At 48.5% G+C, this 20,100-nt stretch overlaps 1 protein-coding gene across 4 annotated transcripts in view; it reads right to left on the bottom strand.

Moving 5' to 3' along the window:
* PDE4B (phosphodiesterase 4B) overlaps positions 1-20,100 on the bottom strand; it is a 172,135-nt gene that overhangs the window by 54,020 nt on the left and 98,015 nt on the right. For 3 of the 4 annotated variants that reach the window (XM_051798047.1, XM_051798056.1, XM_051798062.1), the window contains 4 exons: positions 6,860-7,054; positions 4,860-4,896; positions 4,704-4,774; positions 675-724 (listed from right to left, as the gene is read on the bottom strand). In XM_051798047.1, coding sequence (XP_051654007.1) covers positions 675-724; positions 4,704-4,774; positions 4,860-4,896; positions 6,860-7,054 — 353 coding nt within the window. The remainder of the gene's footprint in view (positions 1-674; positions 725-4,703; positions 4,775-4,859; positions 4,897-6,859; positions 7,055-20,100) is intronic. The other variant, XM_051798080.1, reaches the window with a different exon arrangement.

Below are 20,100 nucleotides of genomic sequence, written 5' to 3'. Positions count from 1 at the left end.
GGGCCAGCTCTGATCCTAAGTGGGGTCCCTCAGACCCTCAGCACTGCATGGCTAAACCAGGTGTTAAAATAAAGAAGCCTGTCCTAAGTCATCAGCAGCTACTTCTGCTCCTCATTCTCAGTACTCCACCCTGCCTGAGCAGCCCTCACACCGCTGCCCACCCCACCCTGCCTTGGTGCTGAGCCCCTTCGGGAGTCCTGTGGTCATCCAGGAGGAAGCAGAGGAAGTTTCCCCTCAGAAAGGTTTTTGGGGATTGCCATTTTTACACAGATCACATGGAAACAAACTGAAATAAACAGGATAAAAAAAACCCAAACCAAAAACCAGCTGTGTCTGAGCCTGTTCAAGGCTTGTAGGCTGGGGCTTGTCCAGGCTTGTGCACACAGGGACTCAGAACAGCAGTCACTGTGGCCATGACTATCAAACCAAAATCATGTTCATCTCCTAAGCTAATATACAAGGATAAACCCCAAACCAAACTATTAAACTAACAATATTTTGAACCTGACGAGTCTCTCATATTGGTTTTGCAGGATTAACCCAGAAGAAGCTCTGTGAGCCCAGAATTGCACCAGGGGAGGGGGCAGAGAAGCAGCTGGGAGTAAAACTGTGCAATATGTGTAGTCTGCATTTGGCAGGTGATTTGCAGGTGATTCTCGAAGTCCCACACGTACCTTGCAGGTTAACCCTGGACACAGGTGGCTGACTGGTGGCTGGAGATCTCCTAGGAGAGATAGAGAATACTCTGTCAATAGGTATTATTTTATCATTCCAAACTCTGCTGGTAGTTCTGTCTACTCCCCCTGTTAAAAATCCTTTTTTCACTCTCACAAAGAAGCCCAAAACACTTTACGATGACTTGTTGAGCACTATGGGCAGACCTGTTAGGAAAACCCAAAGATGTATGTCCCCTGGCTAGGCACACACACATGCTGGAAATGTGCCATCATCCCATGCTGCCTTTGCCACTTTCTGCTCAAAATACACCTGGAAGTCAGCAAGGGCCTGTCTCTGTGGCTGAAAGGGTCAGTGGCTTCCCCAGGGTCAAGGCCTTCTCCCAGAAAGCTTTTCCCTACAGAGACTGGAATGGATCCTGAAGTAATATGGAATTGTTGTAAGGCAATGCTGTAGGTAAGGTCAGAAGTGTGTCTTTAAACCCTGCAGGTAACGTTTGAATTGCTCCTGAAGTAAAAAGATGCTGCAGTCACCAGTGTTAAGCTCTGAAACAGCTGAAGGACATTTTTTTCACTGGGAGCAAAAATGTCATCAGCAAAGCCTGGATTTCAGAAGGACCAAAATCTATTTGAAAAACTGGTTCAAGTCAAACCAAGAGGGTCTGAGTGGAAAAAGGTGCAGTATCTCTCCAAATGTCAACATAGTTCCCCGTGAGATTTGCCAAATAAAGCTGTTACTTTTTCAAGTTGAAACCATCATCAGAGACTTCTTTTTTAAAGGAGTTAAAAAGAGTTGACACCAAAATCAAGATACTTCAGTTTAGATTGAAGGCAGTACTTCAGGCTGACCAAAAATGAAACTTTGGGCTTCTGCTTCCCTAAGAAGTTTCAGATACATTTTAACTGCAGCCAGATTTCCCCACACTCTCTTTGCCAGCCTCCTAACCCCAATTTTTTGAGTCAGCCACTGAACTGAACATCCATTATTCGCCAGTTCTCCTTTGAAGCTAAAATCAAAGGAGGCGAGCGGCTCAATTCTGCTGCAATTGTAGCTCCGGGGGGTTCTTCAGAAGTGCTCCAGGAAGGCCTTGCTGCCCAGGTGAGATCTCTGGTTCCACCCTTGATCCTGGCCCCTGGACCCACCAGCAGTGTGGGGCTGGCCGGCCTCCACAACCTGCTCCCACCAGCAGGCTCCCTGGGATTTCAAAGGCTTGGCTGTTCTGGAGGGATGTGCAGGACCCAGATTCTTCGAAGGGTTCAGCACAGGGCACACAGTTCTCTGAAAATCTGCCCTGACCTGCCTCTGCTGAGCCTTTGAAAAGGCAAATCTTGAAATCTCTCAAAAACAGAAACTCCCCAATAGGGACACGATGCCGCGGCTGCAGCGCTTCCAGTATCGGGGGAGATGTGCTCCAGGTATCTCCAAACCCTGAGCTGCACAGACATGCCTTTGGGGGGGCGGGGAGGCATGAACTGCTAGTCAGGAGGGTATTCCCCGCTCCAAAGCCTGGAAAGGGAACAACTGCTCCCGGCATCCTCCAGTTTATGGCCGTGCCCATCCTGTTTTTGTGGCAACCAGGGCGCAGGCAACAGAGACCCAGAGATGTGGCTTTCGACAGCAACATCTCTTCCTGGTCATCACTCCGCTCAAGTGTTCACAGCTCCCCCTTCCCGCTCCTTCCCTCTTGCCGGTGGGCATGAAGAGCAGGCGCCGGATGCTTTCTGACCATGTCCTGGGCCACAACTGCCAAACTCCAGCACTCCAAACCCATTAATCATACTCTCCTCTTTTCCAATCAGGAAACTGCCTTAAGAATCCTGACGTTAAAGTCCAAAAAATACGACTGCTGGTTGTTTTTTTTTCCTCCAGCCCTTAACATTCATATTTTCCAGCAAATATGTGGGACAGCATCCTCTTTTTAATTTCTCAGGCCAGAATGGGTGGAGGAGGAGGAAAAAAGAGGGGAGAGGAAGGGTTAAAGAAAAGCTGAGATTCTCATGATCCCCAGTGCAGAAGTTTAAGTAAAATATCACATATCATGAGACATATGATAAAATCATGAGCTGGCAGCATGGCTGTGACCCAGCAGAGCTGTTTGGAAACTGTGCGGGAAGCTCCTCAGCGCCTGGAAGCACATTCCGCCACAGATTTGGATGTTTGGCATATAATGGTTTAAACATTTAGCGACTTTTACTTTGGCTGGGCAAACGACTTTATACCTCAATCAAATCTGGGAATGTTTTCAAAAGGACACTGTAAGATGCCTGTGTGTCCTAAAGGTTACGCCCTCGCTTCCTTCCGGCCCCGTCCAATTTCAGATTCCTCATTAGGAACTGCTGAAATGCTCGAGCTGTTCAAAAAAGCAAAGCTTAAAAAAAAAAAGAGGAATCTATTTCAGCCATCTGTTTTTCTATTAACCTCCATCTTGGAATGCGGTGGTTCCTTCCCATCAAATTTGCAAATAGAAATCAACAGGAGGAAAGCCTGGATAAAATGCTGGGCTTTATGTAAAATACAATACTGAGTTGGAAGGGAGAATGCAGAGCTCGTAGAGGGCATCCAGGTGATGCCACTCACACCTGCAACAGCGAAGCAAGACCGTGGTGTCCCCCTGGAATGGATTTTTGCACCTCATCCTTTGCTTCTGGAGCCAGCAGGATGTTTGGAGTGAGCAGCGCCTGCCAGTCTCAGGGTGGGATAAATGGGATGGGTGGGTGCGCAGGCAACATCGCCAGGAATGAATGATGTTGGTTTCACGCAAAACAGCTCTCCTGGGGCAAAACAGGCCAGAAGATGATGATGACTGGCTCAGTATAAATAGGCAAGGGGAAACAGTGGTCCCAGACAAAGGCATAAAAAAGGGTTTGTTTGGTTTCTCCTGTTCAGCAGGTACAAAACCCAACATTCTTCTCTGAGAGCATCACCTTCCCCACTCAGAGTAAAGGAAGCGATGTGGCATCCCTGGCTGTAGGTGGCACAGGCCAGTTCCCTGGGCAGCCCCTGTGGAGCCGAGCTGCAGGACACTGCTGCCTGCCCTGCCAGAAAATTCTTGCTGTCCCCAGAGCCTTATGTATGGGGTCTTCATCCTTGGCATCTGCCATGAACAACTCCCTTGTGAATCAGTGGTGGAAATGCAGGGCAGGACCATGGCTTGACTGAACAGCAATGATGTCTCTGCTCTTAGCTGGGCACCTGTGGAACACTTGGGACAGCCAAGGTGGCAAAGTGAGGAAGATCATGGAATTGTTTAGGTTGGAAGAGACCTCTAAGATCACCAGGTCCCACCTAGCATTGCCAAGGCCACCATTAAACCATGTCCCCAAGAGCCACATCCACACGTCTTTTAAATTCCCCCAGGGACAGGGACTCCACCACTGTTGTGGGCAGCTGGCCAGGGTTGGACAAAACTTTATGTGAAGAAATTCTTCCTGATATTAAAATAAACCTCTCCTGGCACACCTTGAGGCCATTTCCCCCTGTCCTGTACCTTGTTCCCTGGGAGCAGAGCCTGACCCCCACCTGGCTTCACCCTCCTCTCAGGGAGTTGCAGAGAGTGAGAAGGTCCCCCCTGAACCTCCTTTTCTCCAGGCTGAGCCCCTCCAGCTCTCTCAGCCACTCCTGGTACTCCAGACCCTTCCTCAGCTCCATTCCCTTCTCTGGACATACTCCAGCCCCTTACTGTCTTTTTTTGTGGTGGTGGTGGTGGGGGGCTAAAAATGAACCCGAGATTGGAGGTGCACATCAGACAGAGCACACAAGCCGAAACACTTCGCTCCTGCTCGGGGAGGAGGTGAGGACTGTGAGGGGCTGAGGAACGGACGCCATGAGGGGCTGAGGGGATGGACGCCCCTAGGGGAGAGGACATGGCGCCCCCTGGCGTCCTGCGCAAACCGCGGCGGGCGAGCCGGGCGGGGGCGATGGAGGAGCCCTCAGGCACAGCGTTCCCCGGCCCCCGCCCGGCCCCCCCGGCTCCTCCTCCGGGAGAACTTAAGGGAACTTAAAAAGGGAACTTAAAAAGCCAGGCTTACTTGTTGGAGGTGCCGTGTAAATTGGTGAGGAGCGTGAAGTTGTTCCTCACGCTTCTTAGGCTGGCCAGCACCTGAGGGAGACAAAACCACAGGCGTCACCTTCTCCACTTTAGTGCTTTAAAAACAATTTTAGAGGCCAATACGCCACCAACTCACCTGGGCGAAAGGTGTGACAATCAGGTCGTCGCCGTGCCTAATAAAAAAATGGAGAAATTGTATAAATTGATGTATAAATTTACCCTCAAAAAGAGCAAAATTCACCTCCAGGAATGAGTGTTTTCCTCATGCCACAAAAACACACGAACCCACGCAGCGTTTATTTAACACCACATAAAATGTTGCTCCTAATGGAAAGGTCACAGTGTATATCCAAAACAACCCGGCTGGAGCGAGTGTTCGGATTGGGAACACCAGGCAATAAAAGCCAGGAAATTCAAAAGTTAAGGCTCTCGCTTGCACCGTGGTGGAAAAAAAAACATAATGGTGTGGGGAAAGGTCACCTTTGAATTTCCTGGCTTTTGTTGATCTCTGTCGCAGTCTTTAATGTTATTCAGACGCCGGGTTTTGTCTGAATGTTTTCATCATGGAAGATTTGAGCAGAAGTTCTGAGCAAAATATATCACTACCATTGATAAGAGAGAATTTTTTTTGGTGATATTATATATAGTACTTGTGTATGTATGGAAAATCCAGTATGATTTACCTATCTGAGCGAATGTGGGGTATAGAATAACCAAATCATGGAATGATTTGGGTTGGAAGGGACCTTAAAGCCCATCCAGTCCCACCCCCTGCCATGAGCAGGGACATCTTCCACTAGACCAGGTTACTCCAAGCTGGCCTTGGACACTTCCGGGAATGGGGCAGCCACAGCTTCTCTGGGTAACCTGTGCCAGGGCCTCCCCACCCTCACAGGGAAGAATTCCTTCCCACTGTTCCATCTAGCCCTGCCCTCTGGCAGTGGGAAGCCATTCCCCCTTGTCCTGTCACTCCTTGTCAGGCAATGCTGAGTGGGACCTGGTGATCTTAGAGGTCTCTTCCAACCTAAATAAGGGGTTCTCTTGGAGCCCCTTTAGATATTGGAAGGGGCTCTGAGGTCTTCCTGAAGCAATGTTGTAACCAATTATGTGATTAATCCCATAGAACAACAGGATCCCCCCCTGAACAAGGGCAGAACAGGCTGCAGGCTGCCATGGGTACCTTTGGAGATGTGTCCACCACTGCTTGACTCCTCCAAAGGAGTACTGTCCCTGCCTGTGCTGCCACAGAGCTCATCCCCTGTCAGTATCAGTGCTGCTAAGTCTACATTTTAATTAAAATTGTCTCAACACTAGTGTCAATATCAAGTTGGTGTGGGGGTGCTGGTTTCCCCAAGTGCTGCTGGAGCCTCGATGCCTGCGGGGAATGGATAACTTGACTAAAGGGAGCCATGAGTTTGGGAGAAATGATGGGATTCCCCCACCCCAGCACACTGCTGGGAACACGGGGCAATTGTTTAAATCCACCGTTTACACCAAACATGGTATTTGCATAATCTGGAGTGGTTACTTTGGTAAACATTTACTACATGTTAACTCACAGCAGGGATATTCTCTTTCAGGAGAATTCTCATGGATCTTGCTAATATTTAGTTCTCCATTTTGTGACAGAACTCGAAGGGCTTTTTCGCAACAGCTCAACTTTTTTTACGAGCACCTTTTTTATAGCTTAATGGTCACTTTAAAAATTTAAACTGGGCCTTTCAAAATAAAGAGCTGCAAATCCAGGGCACTCATTTAAGCTCCAGGCTCTGTGTGTATTGATCCTCTTGAGCTCAGCCATCTGTCTTGGCTCATTTTGCGCTCAGTTCTAGCAAGCAGCTGCTAACACTAAACAGGATGGGGAAGAGCTATACTGTAAATATAAGTACAGTACAACTTCTCTGTTATTTCAGGATATGGATTTGAAAGTTCTTCTGCTAAATTATGGAGAAAATGGGAATGTTTTAAGGATGGGATGGGAGGAGGGTGTTGGATGTGCCTTGGCAGACTGTAAAACCACCCATCTTGGATGCTCCGGCTGTGAAATATGAGTGTACCACCCATAAGTCCTCTTAACAAAGCTCTGAGGATTATAGGAGCCACATAAAGTTCTTAGTGAGTCGAATTTCTGCTTACTGTTCACTTGGGAGAGAAGAGTTCCTGGACATGGTCTTTGGTGATAAGTCGTAGTCGCTGTCGGATCTGTACAGGAACGACTCCCGGCGCTGGCTGTGGCCTGGGAATGTCGTGTGCAATACGAGTCCTGACGAGGAGCTGGCCTGTGGGTCCAGCGGGCTGCGACCTGGGGACGGGCCATTTTCCACATCGAAGCTGTGAACAAAGCACATACTGTGTGTCACACATCTGCCAAAACAGGTGTTTCAGTGCCTGTGTTACATTTGCATTGCTCACACCATGTCATTTGCTCAGTACAGGAGATGCAGGGCTGCATTTACTGCAGCCTCTCGCTGGCATGTTTCTATTGTATCAAGCCAGACTCTGCATGACAATAAAACATTTACACCGGAGGGCTCTTTCCTGGCTGCATCTGCTCAGGCTTCCTTTGGCCTGAATTTCTCTCGGCTCAGCACAGCTTCTGTGGCTCTCAGCATGAACACACAGTGGCTGAAGAGGGCAGAGTTAGGTTAGAGATTAGGGAGAAATTCCTCCCTGTGAGGGTGGTGAGGCCCTGGCACAGGTTGCCCAGAGAAGCTGTGGCTGCCCCATCCCTGGAAGTGCCCAAGGCCAGGTTGGACAAGGCTTGGAGCAACCTGGTCTAGTGGAAGGTGTTCCTGCCCATGGCAGGGGGGTGTAACGAGATGAGCTTCCAACCAAACCATTCCAGAATTTCATTATTCTAAACAACATCACCAATCTCTGAAGCTCTCTGCACTCCACCCTCATGGATGTTTGCACAAGTCAGAGGGTTCCATCTGCCAAATCTCACTCCAAGCCTTACAAGTATAACAGGCACTAAAGACACTACAACATGACACCCCCCCCTCCAGCCCAGTCCTGTCCCCATCCACTCTGGAACAAACTTTTGAAATCTTGCAAAGTTGGCAAGAACTTGGCAGTTGTGTGAGATGGATGCCCAAGTCTCTTCCCAGCCACAGCTCACGTTTTAGCCATTCAAGGTATTAGTTCAGTGAATTTTAAACAGTTGGGATTAAAAATAAATTAAAAAGAAAAACTCCAAACCTCCCGTCACCGTTTCCATTATACACCCACTTTCTTAAGGTTTCATAACTTGGCTGCTGTAATCTGTGGCTGAAATCACCCTGGATACTTGAACAAGTGACACCCCTCGTAAACCCTGAAAATAAGCAGGTTGGCCTTCTTTGCTTGGGCATTTGGACCTGATATAAATACCAGATGTGTGACCATGCCCCAGTGAAGCCAAATGAAATAAGGCTGCATTCAGGATGAATTTTCTTGCCTTTGGAACTTTGAGGCTTCACCTCACAGTGAGAGCTCAGTTCTCGCTTCTCAATGCCACATACCACTCCCCATTCCTAATGTTCTCCCAATTTGTTGTTCCTGCTGGGGCCTGGCTATGATACCAAGCTGTGGTCCCTGCCATGAATTTCTCCATCCCTCCCCACTGCTGCCTCCTCTAGTGCTTTAATCTAGAAGATCTCCTCAGCACAGTGGTAGGGAAGGCCCTGGCTCTCCCTCTGCTCTGCAGCTCTGCTTTAACTGCTGCAGGAGGAGCAGATAAAGTATTAGCTTAAAAAAAATATTAGTATTAAAAAATAACAACCGACGACAGCAATGACAGACCAGTTCTGCTGGAGGTTACTCTGCTCCTTGTGGTTGCAAACAGATGGTGACTACTTTGGTCTCATGCTATTTGGTCCCGCATGTGGTTCCTCCAGAATTAAGAAATGCATGAGAACATGCATTTAAGTAATGCAATTAAAAAATGCATGAGCACACCGGCAAGGATTTTTAGATCCTTTGGAAATGCAAAGGTAGGACACCAGTGTAACACAGTACACATTGAAGAGATTCCTACATCCACCACCCCTCACTGGAGTGTTTACTTACCCAGCTGCTGAAGTGCATCTTGAAACTGGTAATGGCTCAATTAATGTTCTTTGCTTTTACTCTTTGTTATCTGCCCTTTTACCAAAGGCAGGTTGAGTACTTTATTTGTACCCACAGAGTACTCAACAGAAGAAACTCAGCCCTGTAACTATGGCATCTACAAACAACAGCCAGATAATAATTATTCCATACCTATTCAGAAAATTAACTCTGATTACTCAAAACATTGTTGCAAAACCACCATTTGGGAACATTCAGTTTACTGACACAAATGGAAATTCAGCTCTGAACTAAACGTGAGAATTTAGCCAAGCAAAGCTTCTACTGGATGTTTGATACCTGCTGCTCACTGGTGGGCATCAGCAACTGGCTTGGGAGAAAAAGTCCACAATTTAGAGGTTTAAAAAGTGTGTAAGAGGTGAAGATGGGAGGCAGGGAGCAAGGCTGATGAGAGATCTTTGCAAAGACAACTACTCTGCAGCAAAGTAAGTTTAGGAAGAGGGGAGCACGGCCTCTGTGCCTTGAGATAGGTGGAAGATACTCAAAACTTCTTCTCTTTCCCTCCGTTAACATAAAAACAAGCTCTTTGCTAGCCTAGGCCTATCCTGAGTCACACTTACAGAAAGTCCCACCTAAGTCACAGGGATTTTCAATATCTTTGGAGGGCATGAACACTTTAGTAGCTGGAGGCAAAGGAAGGACCCTGTTGCTCTGTGACCTGGGTCAAAGGCACAGCTCCATCTCCGTTTTCCTTCTGCATTTTCAAATAAACCAGGATGTTAACGAGTTGAAGAGGAAAGGAGGTGACAGCAGGTGGCAGGAGTTAGCTGCAGCTGGCTCTGACAGGCAGCGAGGGGACACTGGCCTTGGACATGGGGAAAGCTGTGACTGAGACACAGTGATGAACAGTGAACACAGTAATGAACGGTAATGAACAGACACACAATGGCGAGCCAGGAGAAATCACTGCAAAACACAGCGAGGTTTTTCCTGAGTCACTCTGCAAAACAAAGGAAATTAATAAAAGCAACCCCCAACTGTCCAAATTCTGCAGTTTTACTGTAACAGTTACAATATCATAGAATCATGGAATATCCTGAGCTTGGAGGAACCCAGAGGGATCATCCAGTCCAACTCCTGGCCCTGCACAGGACACCCCAACAATCCCAGCCTGTCCCTGAGAGTGGTGTCCAAACACTCCTTGAGCTCTGTCAGCCTTGGTGCTGTGACCACTGCCCTGAGGAGCCTGTTCAGTGCCCAACCACTCTCTGAGGGAAGAAGCTTTTCCTAAGATCCAGCCTAACCCTCTCTTGACACAACTTCAGGCCATTCCCTCTGGTCCTGTCACTGGTCACTAGAGAGAATAAATCAGTGCTGCCCCTTTACTTCCCCTTGACAGGAAGCTGCAGCTCCTCATGAGGTCTCCCCTCACTCTCCTCCAGGATGAACAAGCCAAGTGCCCTCAGCTGTTCCTCTCATGGCTTCCCCTCCAGACCCTTCACCAGCATCGGGAACATACTGTCTCTGGATTACCATTGCCCATGAGTAGTCTTGGAATGTGGCAAAATTTGGCAAAAAGATTGCAAAATAGGATTGTGCTGTGATCTGGATGTAATTCAGAGTCATTTGAACAATCATTGCAAGTCAAATGATTTCCACGAGAGCTGTGCAACCCCACAGTTTGCTCTGTAGTATGAAACACAAACACATTTCAGCCCATCAGACAAGGCAGGCTTGTGGTTTTCTTGTTTATGTTGAGAATCGACACTTTTCCTGCAGATGACAGCACTGACTCTCCAAGAGGGCTCACCATCTGCTTTGCCTTCCCAGACTCATTCCTGAGGACATTACTCCCAATCTTGTAACTACAGTACCACCCTTACGATGGTCTCAAATAGGTTTCCAAAATACAGAGGTTTGGGCAGACTCTGATAATTATAAAGATCCTCTCACAATCAGTGGAGCCTTGTATGTCACCAAGACATCCACCAGGATTCTTATCACCATTAGCAATGAAAAATGCTGTTCCTTACACCTTGGACTTACGCAGGCATGACTGCTTGGCCCTGCTATGTAATGCTGTGCCCCTGTTCCCCATTATGAGAACAGCTTGCTGCTTTTTCTAAATAATCTTCCACGTGGAAAGGCCTGTGCTTGAAACCATCGGCACTTAATAAAGTAGGGTTGGACACATCATTGGCATGCTGGAGCCTGGCACAGGTACAGGGCTCCCCAGGTCTCAGTGACCTGCTTCCCCTCCTGAGCTTCTCCCATCGAGGGGAAAACCTTGTTGCTCTCAAGAGCCACTCAAAAGTGCTCAAATCCCTCTGCTAGGTTTGTCCATCATGTTGTTCCTAACGTTTTTATCCAGGTGAGACCCCACCTGCAATGCTGCCTCCAGCTCTGAGGAACAACACCAGAAAGATGTGGAGTTGCTGGAGCGAGTCCAGAGGAGGCCACAGAGATGCTCCCTGGGCTGGAGCCCCTCTGCTCTGGAGACAGGCTGGGAGAGCTGGGGGTGTTCACCTGGAGAAGGTTCCAGGGAGACCTTAGACCCTCTTCCAGTGCCTAAAGGGGCTCCAAGAGAGCTGGAGAGGGACTTTGGACAAGGGCCTGGAGGGACAGGACAAAGGGGAATGGCTTCCCACTGCCAGAGGGCAGGGTTAGATGGGATATTGGGAAGGAATCCTTCCCTGTGAGGGTGGGAGGCCCTGGCACAGGTTACCCAGAGAAGCTGTGGCTGCCCCATCCCTGGAAGTGTCTAAGGCCAGGCTGGATGGGGCTTGGAGCAATCTGGGATAGTGGAAGGTGTCCCTGCCCATGGCAGGGGGTGGAATGAGTTGATCTTTAAGGGCCCTTCCAACCCAAACCACTCTGGGATTCTGTGATCTCCAGAGCATGAACCCCTGAGCCGCCCAACGTAGAGCCACCAGCCCCCTGCAGCCCCTCCCCAGCACTGTATCACAGCTGTCTGGCACAGAACACAGCAGAGCTTCTGAAGTGTTTGTAACATAAACTGTCATCCGCTGCTAAACATGTAATTAAGCCTCTGCATGTATCAAAAAGCAAAAGTATATGTTTACTTGACTTTGTAATCTCCAAATATAAAAGTTCAAGGCCGGGTTGGACAGGGCTTGGAGCAATCCAGTCTACTGGAAGGTGTCCCTGCCCATGGCAGGGGGGTGGAATGAGGTGGTTTTTAAGGTCTCTTCCAAATCAAACCATTCTGTGATTCTGTGGTCCACTTTTTCTAGCAGCTCCCCTGTTCAGTGCATATAAAGGAGGCAGAATAACCATGGCCACAATCATTACCTTGCCCTTGCCTTTGAATGCCAGTTTGCCTGATTTCAACACTCAGAGCCCAAAACAGACCTGAGAGTTGGTGGTACTCCCTTTGCAACCCCAGATCCATCCTCAGCATAGCTCAAAGATAACAATGAGTATCCAGAGCCAGAGTCCTCCCAGCTCTCTAGCAGAACTCATCAGCAGCACCCTGGGGAGGCTCACGGTTTGCACAGCAGCAAATGTCAAGGACAGCATCCAGCACTGTGCTGTGCCAGCTGCACCTCGTGCCATGTCGGAACAGCCTCCGGGAGATGATTGGAAAAGTACAGAGGGAGGTAAAAATGAGTTGGGATTTTCTTTTAGCATGAAAGGTTCCAACAAATTTAATCCTTTTCATGTTTACTACAGATAAGTAGCTTGACGTTATCCTGTAACAAGCTAACATTGTGGGGTTGTTTAAGTCCCCCAGAGAAGAATTCCTGAATTCTATAAACCAGTTGTTAATTTTCCAAATGTACATCCTGAGCTAGTTTGTCCTCTTCCTATGGTTCACTGCCATTAATCTCTGGAAAATGCAAGGCATAGTCAAACACAGCAGACATCCCACTCTATTTTTTCTTCCAGAGCTTGGGAACACAGATGGGTGCGCGAGTGATCACTCCCAGCACAGAGAGCAATGCTACTTCCTAAGGGCTTTTTCCTTCTGAAAATATTCCAGCTAACAATTGCTGGAGTAGCTGCTTTCCTTCCTACCGCTGCTGCCCCAGCCAAGGTATTAACAAGCCATTACTGGCACAGGTTACCCAGAGAAGCTGTAGCTGCCCCATCCCTGGAAGTGTCCAAGGCCAGGCTGGACAGGGCTTGGAGCAACCTAGTCAAGTGGAAGGTGTTCCTGCCCATGACAGCGGGCAGAATGAGTTGAGCTTTAAGGTCCCTTCCAATCCAGCCCATTCCAGGATTCCATGATAACCCTCCCTGTGAAGCACTTACACAGCTCTTCTCCTCACCTTCCAGGTGTTCCTGCCCAGCATCCTCTACCTGCCCACAGCTCACCAGGACCAAACATCTGGCACATGGGCTGTGGTTCTGCTGTGCTGAAGGGCCCGGCTGGGTCTTGCCAAGGGGATAACTGCCACTTTTTCCCTGCTGAGAAGGTGCTGGACAGTCACATGCTTGTGGCCAGTGGTAGAGGTGGCACAGGGACAGCACGGTGCTCCAGTCAGTCACTGGATTTTGGCATCACCTGCTCTGTGAAACACAGAGCTTTACATTCAAGTTTACATGCAGATGTTTACATTTAAGTTATGGGACAGTGTTTATTCCAGTCTGGCCCAGCTGTTCTGCTCTGTTCAGCATCAGTTCAGCTTTTACAGCTCCATCCAAGCCCCATAACATTCTACAGACTCTCTTTTCCAATGCACAGCACATGGATGTTGCCTCCCATGGAAGAGGCTGCCCTCAGCAGCCTGGCTCATGTGATGGAGACCCCAATGCAGGGCTGCAGGTGACCCCAGTGCCTCTGGTGGGGCCCCAGGACATTCTACAGCACTTGTGCCTATGGACAAGCCTTGCTCCCTGCCCTGAACCATCTTGGGGTGGGCTATTCCACCCAGCAAGTGGGGACACAGGGTCCAGCCTTGCCTATTCTCCACCAGGATAATACTGGTAACAAAAGGGGAATTACAGTCCTATATTGTATATTTTATCAATGTGTCTTCAAGTATCTCATATACCTTTTAAGTGTAATCTGCACTTAACTCTCTTCCCAAAGCACACAGTGCCCTGATGGCAAAGGCAGACCATCAGCACGGCTCTCAAGGGTCCAGTCCAGCAAATGACCTCTGCTTCCAGCACGCAGGAAAGCATTCCCGTATCTGTATGGAACCAGAGCATCAGAAGCCTGTCAGCCAGTCATGCTTTACTTCAGCCTGCCCTTAAAGAGAGGATCTCCTGGCATGATGCCAAGAGGCACTTTTGCCTTTTCAAACAGGCTGGGAAGCTCAGAGTGAGTTGCTTTGCTCCACCACAGTTCTGCCACAGCTCCATCCGGCACCACACAGGCACCAGCTGCACATCACAGAGCTGTTCTCACCTGCTGTCACACAAGCTGGGGACAGGGATAAAGTGACAACCATTTTAACCACTTATACAGACCACAGAGTTGTCCATTTTACCTGAGCTGAACGGGGAGCACAGACAGCCTTTGAGTTGGAAGACTCACAGTTTTTCTGCACTAATGTTTTAAACTCCCCTCAGCCCATCCACAGCACCCAATGGTGGCCATGTGGAAAGCTGCTGTGCTCAGAAATGCACCCAGTCTTCCCACTTGAATAATTATTTGACCTGGTTTTTGGATTTATATCCATAATTGGGATCTGTGTGGCCTGTCAGCAAAAAGACAGTGAAATGTCCTAAGATGGTATTGAGATCATTAAATCCTTTGCAGACTCAGGCCCCCTAAAATAATTAATCCAGCTGGGTACATTTCAGCAAAATTTTACTTGCTTCACATCTTTCAAATGTCTGCACTCTCCATCTTCTATATCCATAGGAAAGAACACTGCAATAGCAAATGTCAGAGCACACTGATGTGATTCCAAGGGCAATCTTTTTTATAGCTCTTATTGATCATTTCAGGCCCAGCAAAAGCTCAATGCAAAAGTTGCCTCATCCAAATCATGAGCATCTGACAACTGGTTCTATTTGAGGGAAAAATATCAAGGATGGAAAAACCTGGCCCTTTGACAGAAAGTCCTGTGTTTGCTCTGTCTGAGGGGTTTGGCACATGGACCAGAAGGGGGGTCGGGAACCTGCTGCTCCCCCTGTGGAAGGGTGATGCCCTGCCCACATGTGAGCCAAAAGCAAAGGCCAGAGGAGAAGAAGGGATCTTCAAGCTGGCATAAGAACAAATGGGCATAAATAAACTGAGGTTGGAAATCAGAGAAAAATTTTTTGCCTCGAGAGCAGACAGATCACTAAACAGCTTTCCTGTGGGAGTGCTCGGGGGTAAACACTGACTTGATGTTATTGCTGGTGGAACTAATGGAGTAATTCACTAAACATTGCTCTTGGGGAGACCTTAGAGCCCCTTCCAGTGCCTAAAGGGGCTCCAAGAGAGCTGGAGAGGGACTTTGGACAAGTGCCTGGAGGAACAGGACAAGGGGGAATGGCTTCCTACTGACAGAGGACAGGGTTACATGGGATACTGGGAAGGAATTCTCCCCTGTGAGGGTGGTGAGGCCCTGGCACAGACTGCCCAGAGAAACTGTGGCTGCCCCATCCCTGGAAGTGTCTAAGGCCAGGTTGGACAGGGCTTAGAGCAACCTGGTCTAGCAGAAGGTTTCCCTGCCCATGGCAGGGGGCGGAACTGGATGACTTTAAGGTCCCTTCCAACCCAAACCAGTCCGGGGTTCTGTGGTCTAAATAAAATCCAAGCAAGGGACTGGTGTTAAAATCATGTTGCACCACCCCAGTAGAGAACCCTCCCGCCTGGCCTCTGCCCCCACTGCCATTCCTGTAACTTTGATGACCCCGTGGCTCAGCTGAGGCACAGGCAGAGGCAGTGATTACAAAGCCTGCCATCCCTGGGCATGCACCACACAGCATTTCCATAAATTTGCATTTTTACTAATGACAGTGAGCTGGAAGGGACCCCTGAGCAGCCTTGGTAGGGGCTGGCAGGACACGCTCTGCCTGCCCACACTCCCTCCCTTCCTCCTCTGGCTGTTTGACAACAGGGGGAAGAAGAGGGTGAAGTTAAACCACAGATTTATATTTTCTGCCATTAAGTCACATGCTCTGCAATAAGCTTTAATCATTCAGGACAGTAAACTGGATTTAGCAGAAGGGAAACCTTCCACAACATGAAGAGAAGATGGAGATGGTGGGCAGCAAGAATAAAACTTTCTAAAGTGGTGACTACAAGCCCAAAAAGCCAGGCAGGACAAAAGTCCTGCAGCATATCTCACGTAGCTTATGCCAAATGGTGAGGTCATGCAGCAGACACAAGGCTTCAGCTTTTCCAGGTGTGGTGGAGTCCTTGCAGGACTGCCAGCTACTGAGCACAGGATACTTCAGGAAGGAGGGAAACACTATCACTCAGCACATATGATATCCATTATCTGTTTTTATTTCCCCTGAACTTTTCCAGCATCCTTCCAGCTTGCTTCTCCATCCAAAACAAGGCTTCCAAACCCTGGTGTGTCCACACAGGTCATCCCTTGTTGGGAGCCTGGATCAACACCATCCCAGTTTTTCCACTGTCACCAACACAGTGCAGGAATCTCTGCTCCATCCCTGGTTCCCAACGTGCAGCTGACACACTCAGTTTGCCACTTCCTCTACACAGAGTTTCACAACCATCATGTGACTCCTCTAGAGCGTGTTTGTGCTTGTAACAGTCTGTGTCTTCTCACTGCTAAATTACCTCCCTGCTCAAGCCCTACCTCAGGTGATCATCGCACCATGAAGCCCTCCGGAAAGGCTCCTGCACCTCAACCAGCTGCTCTGTGCTGTGCTTCTAAAAGTCTCTTGGGAATAAATGATTTCTCTGACGTGAAAGCAGATAGTGCACTGTTGGCACCCAAAATATCATTTAATAACTGTTATGTTCCCTAAACCTGAAAATCTTCTCAAGACCTGCTTCAGGGCTCATTTTGATTAAGGATCCCTTAGAAACTGTCTCATGTTGAAAATCACTTGCTGGAAACACCGTTTTGGAGTCACTTACTACAAACCATAAAGCTGCACTGTTCAAAAGAAATAGAGACATGGGGGCACTGAGCAAACCTCAGCTCAAAACTATCAGTATCTGAAATGCAGCTATAAGTCAACAAGTCCAGGAGCATCAAACAACGCAGCCACAGTGACTGGGAGATTTGGAAGAAATATGAGCAGAGCACTTGCCACAATTGATTACCATTTAATAACAGAGAAGGTGAAGTTTTCAGTGTGAATAAGCACAAATGTGTAGGCCTGGCACAAAATCATTACATCTGATAGTAGTTAAAGATTCGCGTCATCACAGTAAAAGCTCCATTCTTGAGCTAATAGAATTGAGACATCCTGGGTATTTCAGGGTATTGATAAAGGTTTGGCCTGAGCTAACAAAGTATGAGTGGGCAGAGATGATCAATGGGCAAAATGGATCCATTTAAAAATATTGACTCATTGTGTGAAAACATTCACTGTGGCAAAACCTGGGAAGAGTACACAGTGATGGGTTACTCCAAGGGGAAGGAAGAAATGTTTGATTTCATGGATGAAACAGGGGAGAGAAAACACCTGAAACTAGAGAGGACTTGCTAAAAACAACTGAAATTAGTGAGGAGCTGCTGAAATTACCTGGAACTAGTGAGGAGCTGCTGAGAACACCTGAAGTCAGTGAGGAGCTGCTGAAATAGATGGTGCCAGGCTCTGTTCAGTGGTGCCCAATGACAGGACAAGAAACAATGGCCATAAACTAAAACTCAAGCAGTACCACCTCAACAGAAGTAAGAACTTCTTTCCATAGAGGGTCGCAGAGCACAGGAACAGCTGCCCAGGTAGGGCGTGGAGCCTCCCTCTCTGGAGACATTCCAATCCCACCTGGACATGTTCCTGTGTCACCTTTTCCAGGTGACTCTGCCTGAGCAGAGGGGTTGGATCGGATGATCTCCAGAGGTCCCTTCCAACCCTAATGATTCTATGTTTCTGTGAAAACACCCAAAACTATTGAGGAGCTGCTGAAAGCCCTGATGAGGGGCCGGATGGGGGGACACTGGGGTGGCAGGCAGGGCAGGCAGGGCAGGCAGGGCTGCAGCACCCCAGGCCCCAGCGATGCCAGGGCTCTGAACAAACACCCTGTGCACACCAACACCTCCTGCGGGGCTGAGCCCAGCGGTGTGTGCTCGATACTGCTTTTCAGGTCAATAACTCTACAAGCTGCAGAAGGAAGCCTTTTTACTGCAACTCAGCACCCAACAGGGTGTTTAACCCTTTGTCTGCTTGCAGCAAAGCTTCCCAGGCTAAATCGCTGCCAACCGTATCATTTCAGTTGGAAAGATGAATTTAAATTAGCCTGTTCGAGCTGAGATTAAATCCCAGCAGGAAACTAGAAGGAGACTTAGCTCCAGTGCACCCCCTCCCACCCCACCTCAGGCCTCTTGTCTTCTCTAGCCCAAGCCCAGATGCAGCTCCTGAAACTTTTCCCCATCTGGGCTTTTACTGAACTCCAGCAGAAATCCGTCTCCTTCCGTCCTTCATGGAAGAGCTCAGGCCAGCCCTGAGTTTTCAGGTTAGGAAAATCTTTCTGCAAATGTGTTGATGTGCTTGGAACTGGATGATGGCCAAGAAACCAATCAGTCCCAGAGCGAGGTCCTGTGTGCCACCCGTCTGCCAGCCTCCGGCAGCGTCTGGGAACGATCAAGATCACAGAGCCAGAGTGGGAGGCAAACAACGGGTATTCTCTGGATCTGGCTCAGCCAGGATAAAATGTGACACCCTATAATAGTGCCCTGGCGTCACCCAGCACAACATCTGACCGAGGGGACATCAAATGCCACACAGATATCAAGGGCCTGATGGCCAGTCATGTGAAGAGCAAACAAGATAGCAGGGTGGCAGGGGAGGCAACAGGGAACAAAACCCCAGTGTCAAGCCCTTCTGTGCTGAGCAGTCAGCCCTAAATGGTTGGTGATTTTTGCTTTCTGCCAAGGTTCTGCTTTAATTGGGCAAGACTGTGCAGCATGTTCAATGACACGGAGCAGAGGAGAAAACAGCCTGTGCCAGGCTGTGAGGCCGTGCAGGAGTCACCCTGCTGAGGTGCAAAGAGTTATTATGGGTCAGAACACCTTATCCACGATGGCTTTTTACTTTACTGCTTTAAGAAATGTTCTGTGATTTAAGCTAAAAACATGAACGTTTCTGTGCATGCTGTTAACTCGCCACACACAAACCCCAAATTCTGCCTAAATTTATACTCGTGGGTTCCACTTGTCCCAGTGAGCAAAGCTAGAATGAACTCTCAGCCCTTTTCATTGCCTTGGGTGAGGTGGAAGCAAAAAGTCAGTGACCACCGAGACAGCCTGAGAACTGAGAATACAACTATGGACACGCTGGTGAGCCTCATCCCCCCATGACTCTCTCACACTCTGGCCCAGTGGTGGCTTCACTGCAGTGCTCTGACCTGCACAGTGAGGGCAGCTCTTTGAGGGCTGATGGAGTAAAGTTCTCCCTGGGAGCAGGGGCTGAAACCTCCTGTGTGCCAAGACATCAAGAGTTGGCCTAACTTCTAAATTACAGAGGTCATCCATACAGCTTCTCCAGCAAATCTGTAGTGTAGAAAATGCAAGAACAACCAAGTTCCTTATTGACTTGAGTGTAATAGATCAGTCAATACACCCCAGCACTTCATCAGAGAAGCAGCATCCTGCAGTGCTCTTTCCCTAACTCCTGCACCAGCTCCATAATCATCTGAATGGCGTCTCTGGTACTTGAACCTCTTGCCAGCACAAAGCTGGTTCAATAGTGCCATTCAAGCCCAGAGTAGCTGCACTGGCTGCACTCTGTCTCCAGAAGAGTAGGAGATTCTTGCTGCAGTCTAAGAAAGAAAAATCACTTAGCACAAATAAGGTCTTTTAAAACCACTGATTAAATAGATATTCACAAGACAGAGCACAATGGCTTTGATGGAGCCATTGCAACCTATTACATAAATCCTCATTCATGCCCAGGAGAGCTTTTCCTTTTCTTTTTTTAATATCAGAAGAGAAAATGAAGCCACGGAAAAGATATTAAATTACATAAAAATGTGCGACTGGTAAGTTCACGACTTAAACTCAGAGAAGCAAAGAGATACAGAATTTGGGCTGGAAATCTTGGCTGCTGTGCAGTCCCCAGCTGTGAGCTTGCAGGAGCTGTGCCATGGCCTTGGCTCCCTGGCACGGGAGCTTGCTACCTTGGACTCAGCTCTGCAGCACCAGTCCTGACAAATTACACCTCTTCTGAGGAGGAGGATGGAATTGCAGAGTTATTGATGGATGAATGGGAGTGCTGACAAGGAC

The sequence above is a fragment of the Manacus candei genome, unplaced genomic scaffold, assembly GCF_025592945.1.
Source record: "Manacus candei isolate 608988 ecotype Guabito, Panama unplaced genomic scaffold, ASM2559294v1 h1tg000005l, whole genome shotgun sequence".
NCBI classification, from domain to species: domain Eukaryota; kingdom Metazoa; phylum Chordata; class Aves; order Passeriformes; family Pipridae; genus Manacus; species Manacus candei.
Note: the sequence above shows the minus strand (reverse complement) of the source record. Positions and strands in the feature narration are given on the sequence as shown.